Source organism: Cornus florida, unplaced genomic scaffold (assembly GCF_030987335.1).
Source record: "Cornus florida cultivar Cherokee Brave unplaced genomic scaffold, ASM3098733v1 CherokeeBrave_3.0.0_Hap2_Chr03, whole genome shotgun sequence".
Lineage (NCBI taxonomy): Eukaryota > Viridiplantae > Streptophyta > Magnoliopsida > Cornales > Cornaceae > Cornus > Cornus florida.
The window spans coordinates 1,668,108-1,688,554 of record NW_026775573.1 but is presented as its reverse complement, the minus strand read 5'-3'; the positions used below and the strand labels follow the sequence as shown (position 1 = coordinate 1,688,554).

Genomic DNA, 20,447 nt, shown 5'->3' with positions numbered 1-20,447 from the left:
GTTGAGCATTCAATACAACACTCGTTCACAAAGCAATGAAATGGATGTGTAGACTGTAGACTCACTCACTTTTGGGGTAAAAAGATGGATCATATCATATCATGTGTCAGTGCAGGCCAATTTATACAACTTTCTTTTTGGCTGTCTCTATAATGCGACTTGAGTACATTTTTGTATTAAATATAATATAATTGTACTTAAATTCACGATATTGAAGTTCTTGTTTTTGTCGAAAAGATGTAATTTGATGCAACCCTCCACTTTCCTTGCTTTTCTTTGAAATTCACCATCATTTAACTGCTTTCAGTTTGAAATTCACCATCATTCCAATGAATTTATTTTGTTAGGAAAAGAAATAATATCACTTTCATGTGTATCGTAGAAATTAACTCAATTGTGTCCATAAGTGGTAAGAAAGGATATGATAGTTAGTAAGAAAGTTGAAAAAAATGTTTGGTAGTTGTTGTACTGTCACTAATTTTCAAAGCATATCATTTTCTCACTTCATATCTAGTCCCTTTTATTTAAACTATATCATAAATGGTTGCGTTAATTTGCAAGGTTCCATTTTATATTAAACATATAGTACTACTTTAACACAATATGTCTTGAAATCGGAATCCACATAGAAAGATATTTACTATACAATAAATCAATTATACAGGATCCTTAAAAATAATAATAATAATAATATAAAATTAAATAAAATAAAATTCACTGTTTTTGCTATGTTTGGTTGGAGGGAAGGATTGAGAGGAGGAATGGATAAACATTTTTGTGTTTAGTTGGAGGGAAGGGAAGAGAGGAAGGAAACAAGAGAGATGCTTCATCCTTCCTTCCTTTATGTATTGATTAAAAAAATATAAAAACTCTCATTCTCTCCCTTCCAACCAAACAAGAAAAATAATCTCACTCCATTCATCCTTTCTCATATCCATAAAGACACATTCCATTCATTACATCATCCATCCTTCATCCATTTTTCATCCCTCCAACTAAACAAAGCATTTATGATCCAATTAATTTTACTGTTTGGTTGCTATCTTACTTTCCTCTGGCTTCACATCTTAAATTTTTTTTAAAAAAATTACCCTTTTATGATCCAATTGATTTTACTGTTTGGGTGAGTCTTTAACTAATGCTTTTTACTGACTTTCCTCTGACTTCACATCTACACAGTCAAGGTCATCCAGTTTTTCTGCTGCTGTTACTCAGTTCTATCTCTAAAATTAACAATCAGCAATTTAAGAAGATTTATAAACGATGACAACATCCTGAAGTCTGGATAAACTAAAAAAGGTAACTCAAGTCTTTGTGTTCCTCCCCTTTCAAGTCTTCACAACCAAACTGAATAAATGTTTACTCTATTACAACTCCAAAATAGCACCATAAAGTGGGTTTAGCATATTGAAAGAGTAGAGCATTAAAACACGCAAAAATATCGGTCACTACTTTCGCACATGGCCAAGTAAATTTAAAACGCTGGCCGCCCTTTAGGTGAAGCTTCCACTAGCCGCTGGCCCAGCACCAAAGCCACCACCTCCACGACCAAAGCCAGACCTTCCTCCAGGACCCTGCATGTGCGTATCAGCAAACGCCAAATCATTACAAGCTAAGAAACATTAACAAATCATTATTTCTCCCGAGTCATCACAGCTTGCAATTTCGGGGGCATTTTTTAGATGCAGCCTCCTCGGTGATCCCAAGTTAATACATGGGTTGCAAGAGGTTACATGAAAAAATAATCTATTCTTCTCTAAACCTAGAATATTCACAGATATTTCCTTCTGTCACATGTAAATTTCAAAGTGAGTGAATGTACCAATAGTAAATGTAATCTGTTGCATACAAACATAATGTAATATCTTTTGCAGCCAAAAAAAAAAAATTCTGACACAACAATTCAGGCAAGTTCAATGTCCCTGTATCCTGATATTTAGTTTTAACCCAACAATGGGACACATCCGTGCATATCAATGTCGAATAGAATACTTAGGAAGATCAGAATGGTTCATTGAAACAGTAAACTTGATAAAAAAGAAGAATTTGGGTTCCTCATTTCCCAAAGGATATTCAGCTAATTATATCCACTGCCCACCCTCCCAGACTGGAACTTAAAATCAAGAACGATTGATATAGTCCAAAAGCACCAAATCAGAAAAAGCTAGGCACATAAAATTACTCTAAATAGTGTAAATTCTCACTTGTAACATGGTGGATCACATTAACGCTTGAAACTATTACATTAGAACTACTACTTCCAAATAACTTATAATAAAAACGCAATACGTATGAAAAATGAACAGCAAAACGGTTTAGTAAATTACCAAAGTATTAGGCATGACCTGAAGTTTCATGAACTTTAAAAATTTTCAAAACAATTTTATTTCAAGAGTCAAAACTATTTCAGAACCTTTTATGACTTAAATTTCACCAAAAATTTTAACTTCTACACTGAAAGAGATTATCAACTTCATTTTGTTTTTAATTGGGAAACATAGACGAGCTATGTTCATAGTGATTAGATCAACAACAACAGGTAAAATTTTCAGCTCTGATAAATCAAGATCGAGTCTCAAGATGGCTGGATTTATGACGTGGCAGAAGTTAACAAGATATTCAAAAGCATTGACAAGAAGAACAGTGCAAACAAATAATATATTCTTCACATGAAATATTCCTATTTTACTTGCCCAATATATATATATATATATATATTCTTATTCAATCTTCAACCAAAAGTGTAACGGGTGGGCGCTTGCCCATATACCCAAAAGCTCGAACTGTTGGGTAGTGCTGCATACCCACCCATTTATACCCAATCACTTTCCCATCCGATTCCGATGTGGGACAAATGACCCTTGTTACAAAAAGCTACCTTAAGAATCCAAAAATACACAAACACGCAAGCAATTACAGTAATAGCAAAACCAAACAAGAAAAATTACCCTGAATGAAGGTTGGTAGTCGGCTGGAGCTCCTCCCTTGTCACCAAACTCACCTGGGGGTCCCCTAGGACCTCCACGGTATCCATCACGATCACCAAACCTTGGCCTATCTCCTTCAAATCTAGGTGGACCACTGCCAATTTCACACATCAAAAATGGATAATTCCCAATCAGTAAGATGAAAAGAAAAAAATTAAATGAGCAGCAGGACTATAACCACTAAAAGGAAAGAAAAATAAATGACAAACTGCTAAGATGAAATAAATAAATAACATATCAAGAAAACCAAATTGAATTAACCATACTAGTAAACTCAACAAACAAATGTCTACAAAAAATATAACTGGTAGAATATAAATTACCAATAAATCATATATATTATGAAGCCTAAAAAATTGCAATCATTTCCAGACAAACTAGTTACAGTAAGGATAGTTAAAATGGAGGATTATGCTAACAGTTAGCATCACCCGTATCAAACTGATAATGATAATAACAGTCAAGGAAATCAAATCATCACCTTTATCCTCCTCTCTTTTCTAGGGCAACCTATGAGCAAACGCACGTCACCAGACACTAAAATCACATTCTATTCCATCAACCCTGTGGTCTTGCATCATTCATCTCTAGTCTATAGCACCAAGCCTCATCATCTGATACCAACATCATCACCATATCAATTGTTCAACCACCACTACGACAAGCCATAATTATCACCTGCAGCCATAAACACTACATGACCCCCATTTTTTCCAACAAAAATCACACCAACTTTAGGCCATTGTTTTCTTGCCATTGTTAACCTACCACACAGGCAATTCAGGTTTCCACCTTAAAAATTCTTGCTTAAAACTCACCGCCTATCTCAAGATTGCGCTCACTTGTTTTTCTTTTTCTGCTTCCCATGTTTTATCTTTTTAACCAAAATTTGCACTCTCTCCCAAAAGTTGGACAAAATGTTTAATATTTTAGGTTATGAAAACTATGTTCTTTATTTTTGTGCAAATTTTGATTTCAATTATATGACTGTTATAATGTCATCATTGGTATTCGGTGAACGCTTTAATTGAGGAAATCATAGAAGTGATTGGTCAAATGCAGGCAATGGTGTCAATACGGTGATGACAGTGAGTAGGAGAGACTATAGAATGGTTGCCAGGCAAGATATGAATTTTAGTTAAGGTTAAAGATAAAAACACAATTATGGAAGAGATAGAAATAGATTGAAGAAAGGATGATTATATTCAAACTCCTGAATTTGTGTGTGGCTTCCTGCATGTTAGTGTTTAAAAGAAGAAAACGGAGGGGAGTGTTGGGAGAGAAAGTGGAGATGTATATATATATATTGAGGGGGAGAGGAGGAGAGAGAGATGCTTCAGAAATTTAGAGCATGCTTGAATCAGTTTTCTGAAAATAGTTTTCTAATTTCAGAGAACAAAAATCAAAACAGTTAAAAGGTTTTTGATTGATCATTTTCTAAAAAACTATTCTCTAAGAACTTATCAAAAAAAAAAAAAAAAAAAAAAAAAAGGACCACCCATTTTGATAGAACATCCTTTACAAACATTTTATATTTTCTTGTGACAAGCTTCCCTAAGGGGCATGATTTTTGCAGGATTCACTAAATATTTTTTTTTTTTAAAAAAAACAAATGATTACTATTGAGTAAGTATAAAATCAACAGTTACATTTAAATTCAAATAATTAATATTCAATCAGAAAAGGAGTCACAGTATCATTTTATTTTTCTTTCTAATTAGTGATAAAAGAGATTGGTTTATTTAAGGTTCTGGTGGAGAGAAACAATATAGAGAAAGAGATGATGAAGGTGAAAGTAAAAATCATATGATGTCAGCGATGGTTGTGTATGTTACACTAATTACTTGGTGAAAGTGGTGAAATTGCTACCCAAAAATTTAAAATAAGGACAATGTAACATCTCAATCTAAGGAACACACATTTTAGCAAGAGCCTAGGGAAGGCTGGCGTATTCTATTCAAACATATAAATAAACAATCATAGGCACTAAAATATATATATTTTTTGGTAAATATCATAGTCAAGTCTATGTAAAGTCACTAAAATAGAACTGGAACGACTAGAGAAGTCTATGTAATACACATTTTCACAAGAGCCTCGGAGAGGCTGGTGTGTTCTATTCAAACATATAGGTAAACAATCAGTCACTATAATAGACTGGAACATCTAAAGAAGTCTATGTAGTAAATCAAATTACAATAACCATTAATCTAAATTAATAACCAGCAACAAAACCCATTTTCACAGCCACAGCCACAGCCACAGCCACTATCAAGTTCACATAACAAATCATAACTAATTATCCATAAACAATAAATTATGCCCAATATACCAAACAAACAAAAGAGAACATAACAGATCAGATCATAGAACTGAAAATCAAACAATTACAACTAAAGCCACCCAGACACATAAACACTAAACCAATAATGGACACTTAATTAACAAAACAATAAATCAATTGTTAGAATTATATTCATCAACAAAATTAACATATGAACATAGCCAAATTAGCATAATAATAAGTTAACCACACACTAAATTATGACCAAAAAAACCCAACAAATTGAACCAATAAGGGCCACTTAATTAACAAGACAACAAATCAACCGTTAGAACTATACTCATCAACAAAATTAACATATGAACATAACCAAATTAGCATAATAATAAGTTAACTACACACTAAATTATGACCAAAAAAACCCCCAACAAATGGGTCCGAAATTACCGTGGGCGATCGCCTGGTGGACCACCTAGAGGTCTACCAACAGGCTTGGCCGATCTCTTCAGAGTGTTGGGTACGATCTCAGAGGGCAAATTGAGGTAAGTTCTTAGAAATTCAATGCCATCGTTGGTCAAATACCAGTAGTAGTGCATCCAAGCGAAGGTCTCGCGCACATACTCCTTGGATTTGAAGCTCTGCATGAGCTTAATCACTTGTAGGTTTGGGACATCGATTTCTGGGTGCTTTGGGAGGTTGTAGTCTTTCTTCGCATAACATACACCCTCTGCATATACATATCATATATGAGAAAAAATCAATGAGAAAGAGTATAGTGAGACAGAAGTTAAACTATAAGGCGGAAAATGAAGACCTTGAAAGAGATATTTGGAGATCTCTCTGCGATTCTTCTCAGGGATAATCTGAAACAAACGACAGAGAGTAAGACATCGTGTTTGTTTACTAGGAAAATCAAAGCGGAATAGTGATTAGAGAGAATGTGTGTTACCATTGTTGACGCGGTGAGAAGTATGCGACGGCGACAAGCAAAACCAAGCCCTCTTTGTCTGTGTCTCTCTCTCAATCCTTCTAAGCTTCAAACCCTAAGAAACTAAAAACCCTAGCAAATTTATAGCAGCAGAAATGACTACCAAGCCGAAATTACTACCAAGTCCGGCTTTTCTTGTTGAATGACGAATATGTCCTTTTTTAATTGCTTTTTGGGCTAAAATGACAAAACCCCGTATTTACCCAAAACTCCATATAACCCCCTCAATTAACAAATTACCCCGCAACTAATAAAAACAATCAAGTTACCCCCATTCCGTGACAGAATTGTTAACTTCACGTGAATTGACAAAAATAACCTTTGATAACATAATATTATTTTATAAAATTGAATGTGTAATTTTAAAATGCCAAATATGCCCTTCAAGTGAATTGGGGAAATATATATATACAATACTAACTTAAAACGACGTCTTTCTGCCCTATACTAAAATACACACTGAATGTATCCTAATCTCTTACCCCTACGACCACCCACCTCTCTTCTCCCCTCTTGATACCATCCTTGTCCGATCCTCCATGCTTCCCGTCGACAAAGCCCATCAGGGCGAAGCCTGGTCCATACATCTTCAAGGATTGATGCCGATGTTCCCATCTCCGTTGTCGGCTTTCAAGTCATCGAATCCCTCATCTCCCCTTCCCCCCAAACCCTTAAAATCTATTTTTTGTACACGAAAGCGATTGGTAACTGCAATGAATCTTAACCTTAAGTCGCTGCTGAAATTGGCCATCACAAATACAAATTCTCAATTAGCCTCGGCTCTGATCAACACTGGAGCAGATCTGAATAGTAGGGACTTCGACGGACAGTCGGTGATGTCCCCCACCATTAAAAATTTATTGAATCCAATTGCACAATTCAAAACTAATTGAATCCAAACATAACTAACTTGGTTGCCATCAGGAATATAAATTTTCAGTTCACAATTGAACATATAAGGATTTGGTGGATGTTGTGCTGCAACATTTTCTTGCAAACTAAAGGTGTTTTACAAGGGTAGTTTAGTCATTATGTAATTAAAAGGGCAGTATGGTAAGAATAGTATGCACATGACTGTCACATACTTTTCTCCTGTTAGTTTTAGACGGTCACTTAACATAATGGGGTGATGTAATAGTTTTTAGAAAAGATTAAGAGTTAATGTGATAGTTTCTTTAGTTGAGGGGTTAGTTGATAGTTTTTGTAAATAATAGGGGAATTTTATGATTTTAGCCCTTATTTTTTTATATGATCGATAAATCTTAGTATTTTTGAAAAAGTTTCATTTTAATTCCTACATCACTAAATATTTCATTTATACTCTTATTAAATAGGAGTAAATTTTTCTAGTTATAACTTTAGTGAGACCTAAAATCTATTATTTTATATTTTTCTTTAGTTTTTTTTTTTTCATAATATTGTTTTTGAATTTAAATTCAATTCAAAAACTCGTGTGCTACGTGATTTTAGTACCTAAAAAAATTAATTATTTTATAATCAATAAAAAGGTATTTTTTTCCCCAAATTTTATGTCTAATTTGCAAGGTTATATAAGAACGTTTGATTTTATATTTAATTGGGCAAGAGTATTTTGTTTAAAATAGAAGATTAAGTGCTTAAATGAAAATTTGTAAGATTTATCTATACCTATACTAATAATTCTATACAAAGTCCCAATTAATTTTTGTAATTATCATTTTTTATTTCCTATAGTAATTTTATTTTTTCAATAAATATATGGAGACGTAATCTTTTAACTCTTTTTAAACACGACCTACTCTTTTCTAATTCTACTTTTTCTTTATTTCACACTTCATCCGAACACAAACTGTGTCCCATTTCTAAATTGGAAGCGCAACTATTGAAATTTTTTCTCAGTTATAATAGAATTATTTATTGACTTTGTTGAAGTAATCTTTTAAGTGTATGAAAATCAAAGTTATATGAAATAATGTTTTTTTTAATCATCTCCAACCATTGGTTGAGAACTTGTTAAAATTATGATTCTTAATTGAATGAAATTTTGTACATGTTTGATCAGATATTTGCTTTATATATATATATATATATATATATATATATATATATATATAATTGCATCATACATTTATGCTAAAGTATGATCTGACAAAAAATAACACTAAGTCAGAATGATTAGAGAAAAATAAATTTATAAATGAGAACTAATAGAATAATTACCCAATCATATTTTAAACAATTTATTGAATTCCGCGTTCGCCTACTGCTGAAATCACAAGTGATTCTAGCCCCAATCTAGGAGTGTTTGTAAAATCCAATATGGCAATTACTCCGTATCTCTTAATTGGTTTTCTGATCAGGAATAATTCAACATTCTTCATCAAATGTGTTGTTTGTCTTTGGGAATAAAACAACCCTCTTTCTGTATGTACATGTTTATATAAGAGAATGTTTACCTATATATATAGGCATCATTTGTCTTATTGAATGGCTATGATACATTACAATCCAATCAACTATTTTTTTTAAGCTCTCTTACTTTTTTCAGAATCCAATCTATCAATTTGTACGAACTCTTTAATATTGTAGAATCATTCATCTCTCTACAACACTCCATACTTTCTTATTATTTCAATATTTTTAGTATTTATGTATAAGAAAAGAAAAACATTATAGGAAAAAAATAATAATAATAATGGCTATTTTTTTTTCAGTAAAGTAGGTAAATTATAATACACGCATTCGTATTTGTCTTAATGACAGTGATAGTCTTCCCCTTAAGTTTGATGCTTATGAATAATGACCCCTCTTCCATCAACTAATCGTTAAGAAATATTTATATAATGACTGAAGTATAAAAAGATATTACTAATCCTTAGAGGATCAAAAGATACAAAATTATGTAAATGTATTAAAAATAAATTAATGACGTTGAAAATTACTACAGCGTCAATATTTACTACAGACTGGGGAATGTAAATTCATCCCCGGCATGAGTGATGAAAGGGGCAGAGTTTAGTGGAATCTCTCCTCTGATGGAGTGGTCTGACGAGTGAGACTGTGTCATGTCATAACTTACTATCATGGCATCAAATTGTGATGACAGACCAAACATAATTTCTACTCTTATTCTTAGACTTAAAGTACTTAACCAAACCAAATGCTCAGACAGAATAAAAAAAAAAAAAAAAAGTTTTTGAAACCCCTCTTACCTTTCTCACCCATGTTTGTGGCCACCATCACCCACTACCTGCCATCAACCACGGCTATTAACCCAAAACTGCACTCCACCCTTAATGTCGATAACCACCATAGATCATTAGAGTCCGGATACTCGAGTTGTACTACAGCCACACGTATGAGTGATCTGGACCGTCTGGCTTCTCTGGCTTCTCACTACTGGTTGCTTTTCATGAGGTGAAAAGAAATAAGGTCATCAATCTGCAAAGCACTTCCAGACTACAGGCTTTTGAATGATTTACGGAAAATTGATGACATGTACTTTAAGGAGGAGCAATGCAAAATGTAAATCTTGTTCGGGAGAAAATTGCGGCCACACAGTTCTCATTTGATACATAGAAAATACTGTATTCACCAGTGGCAATATAAAAGTAGTCACACAGTTTAATCTGGATGATACAAACAATATATATATATATTTCCAGCTAGCAGGTGATGCAATTATACACAAACATTGCTTCCTTACACGTTATTGCTGCTTATGCTTATAAATGATGTTATCATCAGTGCAGTTTAGATCAAAGGAAAAGCAGGCTAACAAGATCATTTACAAGTGGAAGAGCAAGATGTGGGTGAGTGAGAATATCACAAAGCTTTATATTTGTTGCGAGAAAACTACATTACAATACAGAAATCACCCTCAATCAGAAGTTGGGAGCAATCAACTCATTGTTATGTGCCTTCAACCTACAATTTGAGTTCTGTTCATCACCTTCAATGAGACCAGAATTTAGCCGTACGGTTCACCCCATCCCCATACTCTTCAACCACCTGTTCTCTTACGCCACCACCCCTTGCTAGGCCTTATAATTTGCTTCAGTAAGGCCATTTTAGGAACATTCCAGTGCTCCACATGCCTGAAAGATCCCAAAAGCGGCTAGATGGGTTACAAAGTTAATGTAAAAGATAGAAAGGAGTGTGCCTATTTGTAGCGCGCTACCTGGTTACTTTTCCAGTTTGTGCATCAAAATAATACTCTGTGTATCCAGTTGCTGCAACCAAATTCAGCATCGTCAAAATGCATGAAACAAGGACAACGTTCAAACATGTGTTATTCATGCATTATTGTCCGGAAACACATGTTTATTGAAATTAATGTGTTTCCAATGATGCGTTTCATCTAAGAGAACGCACAACTTTTGGATATATATCCACCCTTAATCCTAATGGAAAGGGACTTTATTTTCAAATTGTGAAACAGATTTTGGATGGAGTGTTTGAGCCCTGCAAAGGGCCAATATTGTGGGTGTGTGTGCATTTGCTTGAACTTTCGGAGGGGGGAATTATGACTTGAGCATAAAAAAAGTTAACATACCTGAAAGAATGGGCTTCCATGGAAAAAACAAGATACAACTAAAACGCCAATGTCCTATTCCCTTATCCTGTGTTGAATATAATTTGATGTTAAAGTTCATGTAAAAAACAACAAATAATTGAAGACAGGATCTAATCATCAAGCTTCTTCAGTCAACTCGTTGTTGGTCCAAGAGATAACATGATCCAACATACGTGGGAATGATTAACAATCATAACATCTCCACATCCAATAAGCTCACCTCAAAGTCTTCCCACTTTGTAAGTTTCATATTTGACTTCTCAAGAAGAGATCCAAAATTTGTACAGTTTCTTTTAAAACGACGAAGTCCTTTAAAGGAACCTGCTGGATCAGCAAATTCGCAGTCCTCTTCATATGCATTAAGTGTCAGATTTCCTGAACAGTGCAATAAGAAGATTACTCACTCAGCCCATCGGGAATCAAACATAGATTAAGCATGAAAATCTATGAAACTGCAAGTCTAGAGTAAATGTGAATAACAGATTACTATCTAGTATCTAGAATTTGTTTGGAATTCATTTATTCTGCAACAGGGCTCTCCTATGTGTGTGTGTGTGTTTTTTTCTTCAAGTCAGAAAACATTTGCACATCTATAATTATGGTTACATTGTATTGATATTTTCTGAATGCTATTGCTATCTAGTTCAGAGCCTCTTTTTTTTAAACAGTTATTTCAAACTTAATAGTAACTCTATTGAAAAAGAGCAACCGGATAGCAGATCAACTTCTATCATCATCATCTTTGCCTTAATCCCATATGAATGAGGCCGGCCACATGAATTCTGTCTCCAATCTTTTATATTGCATGCCATCTCACTTGCCATATTTAACCTTTTAAAGTAATTTTTAATAATCACATCCCACGTTATTTTTGCTCACCCTCTCCGTTTCTTATGTACGTGTCTGAACCATCCAAGTCTACTCTCTCTAATTTTCTCATTAATGATCAACTTCTTGAATTATATCTCTAGATGCTCAATGGAAGCCTAAACTGAACATGCAACCATACAACAAAGTACTCTTGCCTTCTTGCAAGATTCTAGTTTTTCTGCAGTATCTAGTAATGGTCACCCGATTTGATTAGGCTCCTTGCTAAAGTAACCTTCTAATTGAAGTGTTCTTACTGAAGTCATATCAATATGAATTGCTTTGATAGGTCTAATCTATGAAGAAGAATAAAAAACTTTAAAAAATCCAAGGTATTTAGTGGAAGAAAAAGGAAAAACTTAGTTTATTTCTTTGTTGCATCGGATATCAAACATCACTGAGGTAGTAGTGATAATGGTAATTTATTTGCATAATTTGGCACGTATAGAGAAACTTCACTATAATAAATATAAGACATCATAAAAAATAAAAATAAAAAAGGCTTTTCCAGATTCATTTTTCTTTCCAGTGACTAAAATGAAAAGCCAAGAGTTTAATGGGTATATCAGGTTAATTGCGATACAGGAAGTAAATTGCATGGGTTAAACATAAACCCTTTTGTGAGAAACGAAAGAGTACAAAAAGGCAGCAAATTTGCAGAATAGCATAGTATCTAACAAAGTACAATTCACTCATTAAAGGAAACAAAAGGTTTCAGAAATCACCGTTTGGTTGCAGAGAAACTACAGCAAGAAAAAATTTAAGAAATTGAATAACTTTTCCTTTTCTCTATTTGGGTTCCCGAAATTGAACAGCTGTTTGATTAAAATTAAAACAGAGTTCATCTTTTCCTCACTTTTCCAGGCACCAAACAGAAATCAATAGGGTTTGTGAAATAACCTGTGACGAAATACGATCTTTGAAAGTCCTCTTTGATGGTTTCCACAACCATGCCACGATCAACTACACCCAACCCATCTCCGACGAGCTCGGAACCTCTATCGGGAGCTTCTACTTTCGACGGCGAACGCAGAAAAGAAGCGGCGATTCCGAGGAGCTCGGAACTATACCAAGCCATCTTGAGCAGTACATTTTCAGGTTCAGTGTCTCCACGGGTGGTTGAATTTGAATTGCTTGTTGAGTTTTCTCCTTTGCATCGGAATTTGAAGATATTGCGACCGTGACTCGGCCGGAAAATGACACAGCGGTTGTGAGATCGGAGTTGGGGAGTGGTGTAAGCAAATGGAAGAATGGTTGCCATTTATAGAGAGAGGTTTTGATAGTTGGAAGTTAGACAGTAGTCCCAGTGTTTCTATTGTGTCTTTGGGCGCATTGTAGCCATGAAAAATAGATTGGAATTATTGTTTGAAAGTTAAATTTCAATTAGGAAAAAATGTTTAAATTTTAATTTGATTTTTAATTATTTCTTATGCACATTTTTTAAAGAATAGAACTATATGAATAATGATTTAAATTCTCTAATCGGACAAATTTCACTCTCAGATTCCTTAACATTGCAGTGTTTTATGAATAATGATTTAAATTCTCAAATCGGACAAATCTCAAATAATTTCACCAATTTATAACGGAATTTATCTAACCCTCAAATTCTCTGTCATTACTCACTCCTATTTTATTACTCTTGTTGAAAATAAAACTGAATTTCAATTCTTTAAATTAGTTCTATTCAATGCAAATACGTATATATAGTTCTCTGTTCCTCTGGGTGAAAAAGAAAAAAATTGTAAATTTAAGCAAGTGCATTACCACATACATTAAACTTCACCAACTTGGGGTTTACATCTCTTTCTTTATCATACACGCATATTAATAAAAAAAAAATGGAATGTGGATTATAAACCTTAGAAAATTCATCTTTTTCAACATGGGCTTCCATCAAGTTGTCTTCTCTTGTAGCCTTGTAGGTGTTTTTCATTTTCTTTCTGGTTGGATTATAATCTACTATTTCACACACTATTTGTGCTAAAATCTGTAATTTTTTTTTTTTTTTTTCCTTTCTTGTGAAAAGTTCAAGCAAGCACACACTTGCAATATTACTCCTCTCAACTTCCTCCAAAGGAGAGAGCTCATACCATCTATACTAATGCCCATTGTGGATCCATGCACTTTTGAAACAAGACGAACTATCCCACTTTCAATTTCCAAGGAGGAAGAACACTATAACATTTGAATTCAAATTTCTAAAAAAAAAACAAAGAATTGATCTCTCATGATTCCATCTCTCTCTATCTCAGATAGTAATGGATCTACAGCAATCAGCATACCAAGTACTCAAGAAAAATGCCCAGAAACTTGTGATCTAGATTCGTTGCTTACAAGCAAAATTGTGCACTCTGGCATGTAATACGAAGATGTTCTTTGATACTCATGTTAGCGGATCATCTCAATAGCAGTAGGTAAAATACAAAACTTCCTTGGAAGAAACCCCAGATATTCCCCATCAGACTGAACATAAATGCCGCCCCCGCCAGCAATCTCCTCTACCTCAAGAGAATGTACACTGCAACGTAAACAAGGATGTATGAAAATCATGTTAAGAAACTGAACATGTCTAGTGTAATATCTGACAAGAAAGAAATTCTGGCACCTATCTACCGTCTTTTCCTGTGCAATAAATTTTATATGATGGTCTAGGGTTTATTGCCAGGAACCCAAGGCCAGATGTGAAATGGAGGTGGGTTAGTGTCAGTTAGACAACCAACTGTAAAACTTATGTCATATCTTTGATGAATTCTCACTCAAAATTATGGGATTAAGGCAAGGATGATAATGATGGTGGTGGTGGTGGTGGTTTAGGGTCTATTAATTGATGTTATGGCCTTAAATAGAGCAAAATGGAAACATATGATTTATGTAGCTGACCCCAATTAGTCAGGGAAAAGGCTTGATTGATTGTTGTTGTTGTTGTTTAGGGTTTATCAAAGACTGGAGTAGTAGCGCACACATTTCACAAACCAAGCAAACATAAGATGTCATCCATAAATCAGGTTCCCACCAGAATTGCTAATGTGGATTTGTGTTATTGTTCTTATTGTGATAGTGTACATCAATATTATCTCATAGGATATCATCACTAACAAACAATAAGATATAAGATAGTCAATGAAAGAAAATAGCTCACAACTGATGCAATAAGGTGAGGTACAGCAAACACAAAGCAAAGTGGTTGTGACAAGCTTATATCAAGTGGGATCAAATTTCATTACACGACAAGGGCATGATAAATTTTTGAGGATAATAGTTCATCTCAATGTCCTTAAGATGTGTCAGGTTTATCCATGTTTCAGCCATGTGCTGCTATATACAATTACTTAATCCCCGCGGATCAGGAAAGAGAAGCAATATACCTCTTGGAAGATACATTTCTCACCGACAAATGTGTCCCGTTGTACAGCTTATGTAGTTTAAGAATAAAGTCATACCATTTGAAGTCCTGTAGAATTACCACCTGCACAGACAGTAAGTTGCAGAGTTAAATTTACAGCACAGTACCTCATGTTTGTAAAATAAAAGATCAATCTCAATGATAAACAGGAAACTGCTAGACCTCGAAATTTCCACTAGAAGGGTTGGCATTTGGAGTAATCTTCATGCCACCACCAAAGAATTTTGCATTTCCAATGCAAAGAGCTGTGACCTGAGAGTATATTTCCCACTCACCCTCATTGACCTAAAATAACCACATTGTATCGAGTTAAAAACACCATTAACCCATAAATAACAAAATAAACATGATAAATACTACAGAATCACGTATCATGTGAAAAAAAGGAAGGATCAAATCTTTATGCTGGAATATTAGAATATAATGACCTTGATCTTAAGGTCCTGGTTATGGTGCCCAAGAAACGCTTGCAAAGCCCCAATGACGTAACACAAATTTCCAAATCTCTTGTACCTAGATGCATGGTAACCAGCTTTTGCACTCCTGCAAAATGCCGCAAAATATAGCAATGAGATTCATAAATCAGTGCCATGTTTTCTTTTCTTTTTTTGACAGAGTAAATCAGCATGTGATTTTCAATCAAGCTCCATTCTAACACTCAAGTAGGTAGCCTTACAAATGAATATCAGCGACATTTATAAAATAATGAGACTCTCCAGTTTCTCCACTAATAACACCAACATCAATCGGAGATCTTACACCTGCAAAACACCTTTATTAAAAGAAAAGGCAAGAAAATGAAGGCGCCTATGGTAGCAGACGGTTTTTTTTTTACAGGAGCAAAATTAAATATGTAGATTGCTCTACAAATTGAAGCTGCAGCAGTAATGAAACAGTCAATATGAAACAAGGGAGAGAATCGCTTAAGACGATTTACCAGTAGCTATGCGTTCAATGGCTTCATGGGGATCGTTTTTCCTTAAAAACAAACAACAGTGAATACCAATTCAACAATCTGGAGCAAATACCAATACTACAAATCCTTATCAAATAAAACTAGTAGGGGTAGGGAGCAACTTACCAGCCAAATGTTCTGGCAAAATCAGATCCAGTACCCAAAGGTATAAGCTGTAGAGAAGACATAACAAATCATATCTTCATCTCAAGAGACCATACCGTGCAGTTCACAATGCACACTAATTTATGTCTCAAGTCAGGAGAAGTCCACAAGAGAAACTTCAAGAGTGCAGTGATAATTACTTACACCGAGTGCAGTTGTGTGGGTAGCTTTTCGATCATGACTGGAAACAGGTTTTCCACCCCAGAAGAAGCCATTAACAACCTGGTAATTGTGAGCCTTAGAGAAAGTATCATTCTATGCATTAGGTACTAAAAGTATTGGTAATTAGAAAACCAACAATATTTTGTGCGATCAGTGTTATCCCACTAAGATTGAAAGGAAAATTCTTTAAAACAACTATTAGACAAGTTCTTCTTCATGAGACAGACTGTTGGGTAGCTAAGAAACAACATATGCACAACTTGAGTAAGGTGGAAATATGAATATTGAAATGCATGTGCTGAGACAAAGAAGAATAGAGTCAGAAATGAAAGAGTGGCGTGTAAAATGAGAGAAAATCAATTTAAATGGTTTGGACATGTTCAAAGAACACCACTAAGAGCATCAATTAGAAAGAGTAACATGATCCACGTTAAGGTAATGCAAGACCAAAGTTAATGTGAGTAGAGTTAGTAAGGAAGGATATAATAACTTGTGGTTTGACTAAGGCTATGACCTTAGAAAGAGAGGAATGGAAAAATAGGATACATAAAAGACTTTGTAAAGTTGAGATGAGTTGAGAAAATCAGAGGTAAAATTACCTACTATCAGATACTTAAATCTTGCAGAAACCAATAAGAAGTTCAACCTTATAACAGATCCATATTTGGTCCACATTTTGGTGATTGAGACTTCCAGCATAGAAAACAAATTCTGTTCATAAAGCATATTATTGAAACGATCATAATAAGTACACAACAACATCCTTGCTCAGAACATGCGTGAATATTGATATTTTACCACTATGTTAGGACAAAATGAACAATAGATGACATGTTTAGAAATGAAGAGAAACATACCAGATGAAGTCATGAATATTAAATTTCAATTTTGATGAGCAAATTTGTTTGCTTCTTCAGTTATTTATTTATTTATTATCTATTCAATTTGAGTGACAAGTTGTTTCACTGTTATAACAGTTAGAAATCCTTCTGGTTTGAAGATATTATAGCATTCTTTTTGGATTTATGGTACAAAAATATAATACACTTGTCTTAATGTAACACTACAACTTTACAAACAGTTTAGTGATGTGTGGTTACACAGTTCACCCACATCCAAAGCATTTTTTTTGTAAAAAGGGGGGGAGATAAAATGTGTTGAGTTTGTTAGATGCAAATTGGAAGTAATTAGTTTTTATTCTTAAAGGTAAGCATGCTGAACCTCATGAAGAGTTCCATCACCCCCAACAGCAATCACGGCATCAGCACCCTCACGTATTGCCTGCAAGAACAACTCGGGTTACATTCCCATGTAACCTACCTGAATTAAGTATAAGCTCAAACCAGAAGGCACAAGATGCCTACCTCCCTTGTAATGTCAATGGCATGAGAAGGACCTGAAGTCAAAGATTCGCATATCTGGTCACAATATACAGAAATACTTCACATGATGAATCAATCAAAATGCAAATAAGCATGTCTACAAAATGAAAAAACAAATAATAAAAGCTACGACCGAAAAGCTGGATGTAAATCATGTGGATAAATTTATTACCCCAAATCAGGTTAATGGCAAATGGAAAAATATTAAGTTATTAACACAACGTGGTTCTGTTCCTAATAAACTAGGGGCACAACTTCATTTAAAAAGGTGAATTACCTTAATAATTAACTTGCCTCTTTGCTAGTTACTAACTAATCACCTCGAGAGCACATTTCCTGAAACCAACGGAATTACATTTTTACCAAACTCATATACATATGCATGTGTTTGACATACATATTAAAGGAAATAAATAACAAATCACAATATTGGTCCACTACAATTGTGCTTTTGTAAAATTAATCTCATCCCATGTGGCTTGTAGACTTGTAGTGTCCACAAAATCTGTAAGGAAAACTTTATACATCAAGACATGTTAATTTTTTAAGAGTGATTTAGTTTGTAACACAGAACCAAGAACTGAGAAAAGACATGCTAGGTGATGATTTATTGAAGGTATGCTCCTGTATATAGTTTAATGGAGCCATTACCAAGTAATAAGTATTTAGACTTCTTTTGTTGTGTTGGATATATCAAAACTATTTCAAGTGAGTGCCCTACTCCTATGGTCACCTCACCAGCACCTAATTTCGAGTCACCTTCCACCATCTCACTTCTAACCACAAGCTGTTCCACCAGCAGATCATGGGGTCATAAATCACACCAAATTGTTGTGTACTGTATAGTTTAGATTATGACACAATAATTCAATAGATCCAAATTCTAGCACTCATCTTTTAGAACTATGACTAAATTACATAAAAAAAAACTCCTCCTCCCATGACTATAATATTCTAACATGATGGCGTTGTGCAGAACTATGACTATTTATTATGATAATGCCCATTCTACCACCTTGACGTCTTCTACCAACTAGAAAACTTCATCAATCTTTACGTGCTACATAATATCCTCTCATTTTTCTTGTAATCAGTGCCTCACATCTGGAAATGTCATTTTTGGAATCCCTAACAGGATTGCACTATGGAAGGAAGTTAAGCCTTGTTGCAAAAAAGGAACATGGTAGTTAGTTCCTTCTACTGCCCATATGAAAGCAGTTACTAATGAATGGGTTTCTAAAATGATGTGTTGATGGGCCATTGGAAGGTGTAAAGCTTGTTTGATAGCTAAAGGATTCTCTCAAGCTGGCTCTTGCTTCTAGGTGAAGAAGCAAATCCATTACAAGGCAATCGATTTCTGCAGCTAATGTCTTCCTTTTCTTCCTTTTTATTTCTTTTGCGCGCTTGGTCTGGTCTCCATAGTGCCTTCTCAAACCATGTTTATCTTAAAAATATTTAAGTAATAACACACTTAAATCTCGTGAGCTTAACATAAACTTCTAGCTATGTACCAATGACATTGCAGACATAGCATGTTGCTCCTCTTTTTTGAGTTCTACTCAGAGTCCACTAGCTTATATGTTCCTTTTTAGGTTGAAAATATCGTCTCACATGCAACAAAAGTTGAGTGGTTCATCATCCATTCTATTAAGGTTTGAAAAACACAGTGAGATAATCATGCAGTTTTCACTATGTTCCTCTTGTGCCAAAGCAAATATATCTTTGACTGCCTTAATATAATCAGCCTACCTTTTTCATTTTTTAATATCTTGAAGTATCAAAGTTAGTACTCTGTAAATTATGTAGATTTATCATGTCAAACAACCACTTCCGAATCAATCAACACCTACGAAAGGTTAGTAACTATTAACTAACATTTCATTTTGAGACAACCAAACTACTATACCAGATACTCCATTACACCTGTGTATATTTCTCATGTCAATTCAAATAGTTCCGAAGCAAGCAACGAGACATGAAAGATTGTGACTTGTGAAAATGCATATAATTAATTGCATTTGAAAACAATTAAACTATTATACCAGATAATCCATTTATCTAATGCGTAGACTTACTCATTGTATATCCCTATAAAGAACATTAATCAATTTGCCAATATTTATATTACATAAAATCGACATAGACGAAGGCGGAGTAAACAATGATAACCGAAGAAAAAACTCACATTACAATCTGTACTTAGGCGAGACCTGAGATAGGGCAGTAATTTCTTCCATTCTTTACCCGTCCGACCATTAGCACCTAATTATATCACAATTCCGAGAAGAAAAAATTCCCAAAACTTCAGAAGCGAACGCAAAAACAGAGTTACACAAACGAAAATCCACACACAAACACATAGAGAGCCACCTCGGGGATTGACGACGAAGACAAGGTCGCGTCGGGGAGTGGAAGCTCCGCCTCGGAAATTTGTACGGTCGGCGGAGAGATCCGGAGCCGGGGGTTGTTTCGCTCTGAAAAACGAGGGTTTTGCCATTGCCACCGCGCCGTAATAATAAACCATTATATGTATGTCTATATATATATATATATGCGTGTGTATTGAGTAATGACTTTTAACAAAATTGATAGACTGAGAAGAGTGAAGATTAAGCTTGATGTGGAGGCGATTAATGGAGGGAAAAATACAGGTCAGTGGAGGTAGATTTCTCGTTTGACAATTCTTGTTATCTCCG

General features: G+C 34.5%; 3 protein-coding genes across 4 annotated transcripts; all 3 read right to left on the bottom strand.

Annotated features, from left to right (window-relative positions):
- Window positions 1-1,288: 1,288 nt before the first annotated feature.
- Window positions 1,289-6,377, bottom strand: LOC132298971 (small ribosomal subunit protein eS10z-like). The gene is made up of 5 exons (XM_059795369.1): window positions 6,221-6,377; window positions 6,086-6,134; window positions 5,719-5,998; window positions 2,949-3,081; window positions 1,289-1,574 (listed from the first exon to the last, which is right to left on the bottom strand). Exons 1-5 carry the CDS (start codon window positions 6,221-6,223, stop codon window positions 1,494-1,496), a joined length of 546 nt encoding a protein of 181 aa, XP_059651352.1. The 5' UTR covers window positions 6,224-6,377; the 3' UTR covers window positions 1,289-1,493.
- Window positions 6,378-9,872: 3,495 nt separating this feature from the next.
- Window positions 9,873-13,008, bottom strand: LOC132298970 (uncharacterized). Of its 2 annotated transcripts, XM_059795367.1 has the most exons (5): window positions 12,582-13,007; window positions 11,035-11,189; window positions 10,794-10,860; window positions 10,419-10,470; window positions 9,873-10,335 (listed from the first exon to the last, which is right to left on the bottom strand). In XM_059795367.1, the coding sequence occupies exons 1-5, from the start codon at window positions 12,940-12,942 to the stop codon at window positions 10,242-10,244; spliced, it is 729 nt and encodes a 242-aa protein (XP_059651350.1). In that variant the 5' UTR covers window positions 12,943-13,007; the 3' UTR covers window positions 9,873-10,241. The 2 variants fall into 2 exon arrangements, with proteins under 2 accessions (XP_059651350.1, XP_059651351.1); XM_059795368.1 differs by lacking the exon at window positions 10,419-10,470 and having other exon boundaries at window positions 12,582-13,008.
- Window positions 13,009-13,808: 800 nt separating this feature from the next.
- On the bottom strand, window positions 13,809-20,447 carry LOC132298969 (sphingoid long-chain bases kinase 2, mitochondrial). The gene is made up of 12 exons (XM_059795366.1): window positions 20,122-20,447; window positions 19,937-20,013; window positions 17,734-17,787; window positions 17,591-17,650; window positions 16,352-16,429; window positions 16,169-16,215; window positions 16,025-16,065; window positions 15,764-15,848; window positions 15,516-15,630; window positions 15,250-15,372; window positions 15,050-15,150; window positions 13,809-14,202 (listed from the first exon to the last, which is right to left on the bottom strand). The coding sequence occupies exons 1-12, from the start codon at window positions 20,273-20,275 to the stop codon at window positions 14,073-14,075; spliced, it is 1,065 nt and encodes a 354-aa protein (XP_059651349.1). The 5' UTR covers window positions 20,276-20,447; the 3' UTR covers window positions 13,809-14,072.

Excerpts from the sequence above, each read along its gene's own strand:
- LOC132298971 (XM_059795369.1), bottom strand. Across the intron at positions 5,999-6,085 it reads CTCCAAATATCTCTTTCAAG|AGGGTGTATGTTATGCGAAG; the intron begins GTCTTCATTTTC and ends ATGTATATGCAG. Across the intron at positions 1,575-2,948 it reads ACTACCAACCTTCATTCAGG|GGTCCTGGAGGAAGGTCTGG; the intron begins GTAATTTTTCTT and ends ACGCACATGCAG.
- LOC132298970 (XM_059795367.1), bottom strand. The coding sequence starts at position 12,942 with ATGGCAACCATTCTTCCATTTGCTTACACCACTCCCCAACTCCGATCT. Across the intron at positions 11,190-12,581 it reads AAGATCGTATTTCGTCACAG|GAAATCTGACACTTAATGCA; the intron begins GTTATTTCACAA and ends TGCACTGTTCAG. Across the intron at positions 10,471-10,793 it reads ATGGAAGCCCATTCTTTCAG|CAACTGGATACACAGAGTAT; the intron begins GTATGTTAACTT and ends ATTTGGTTGCAG.
- LOC132298969 (XM_059795366.1), bottom strand. The coding sequence starts at position 20,275 with ATGGTTTATTATTACGGCGCGGTGGCAATGGCAAAACCCTCGTTTTTC. Across the intron at positions 17,788-19,936 it reads GCCTAAGTACAGATTGTAAT|ATATGCGAATCTTTGACTTC; the intron begins GTGAGTTTTTTC and ends TATTGTGACCAG. Across the intron at positions 16,066-16,168 it reads TTTGCCAGAACATTTGGCTG|GAAAAACGATCCCCATGAAG; the intron begins GTAAGTTGCTCC and ends TTTGTTTTTAAG.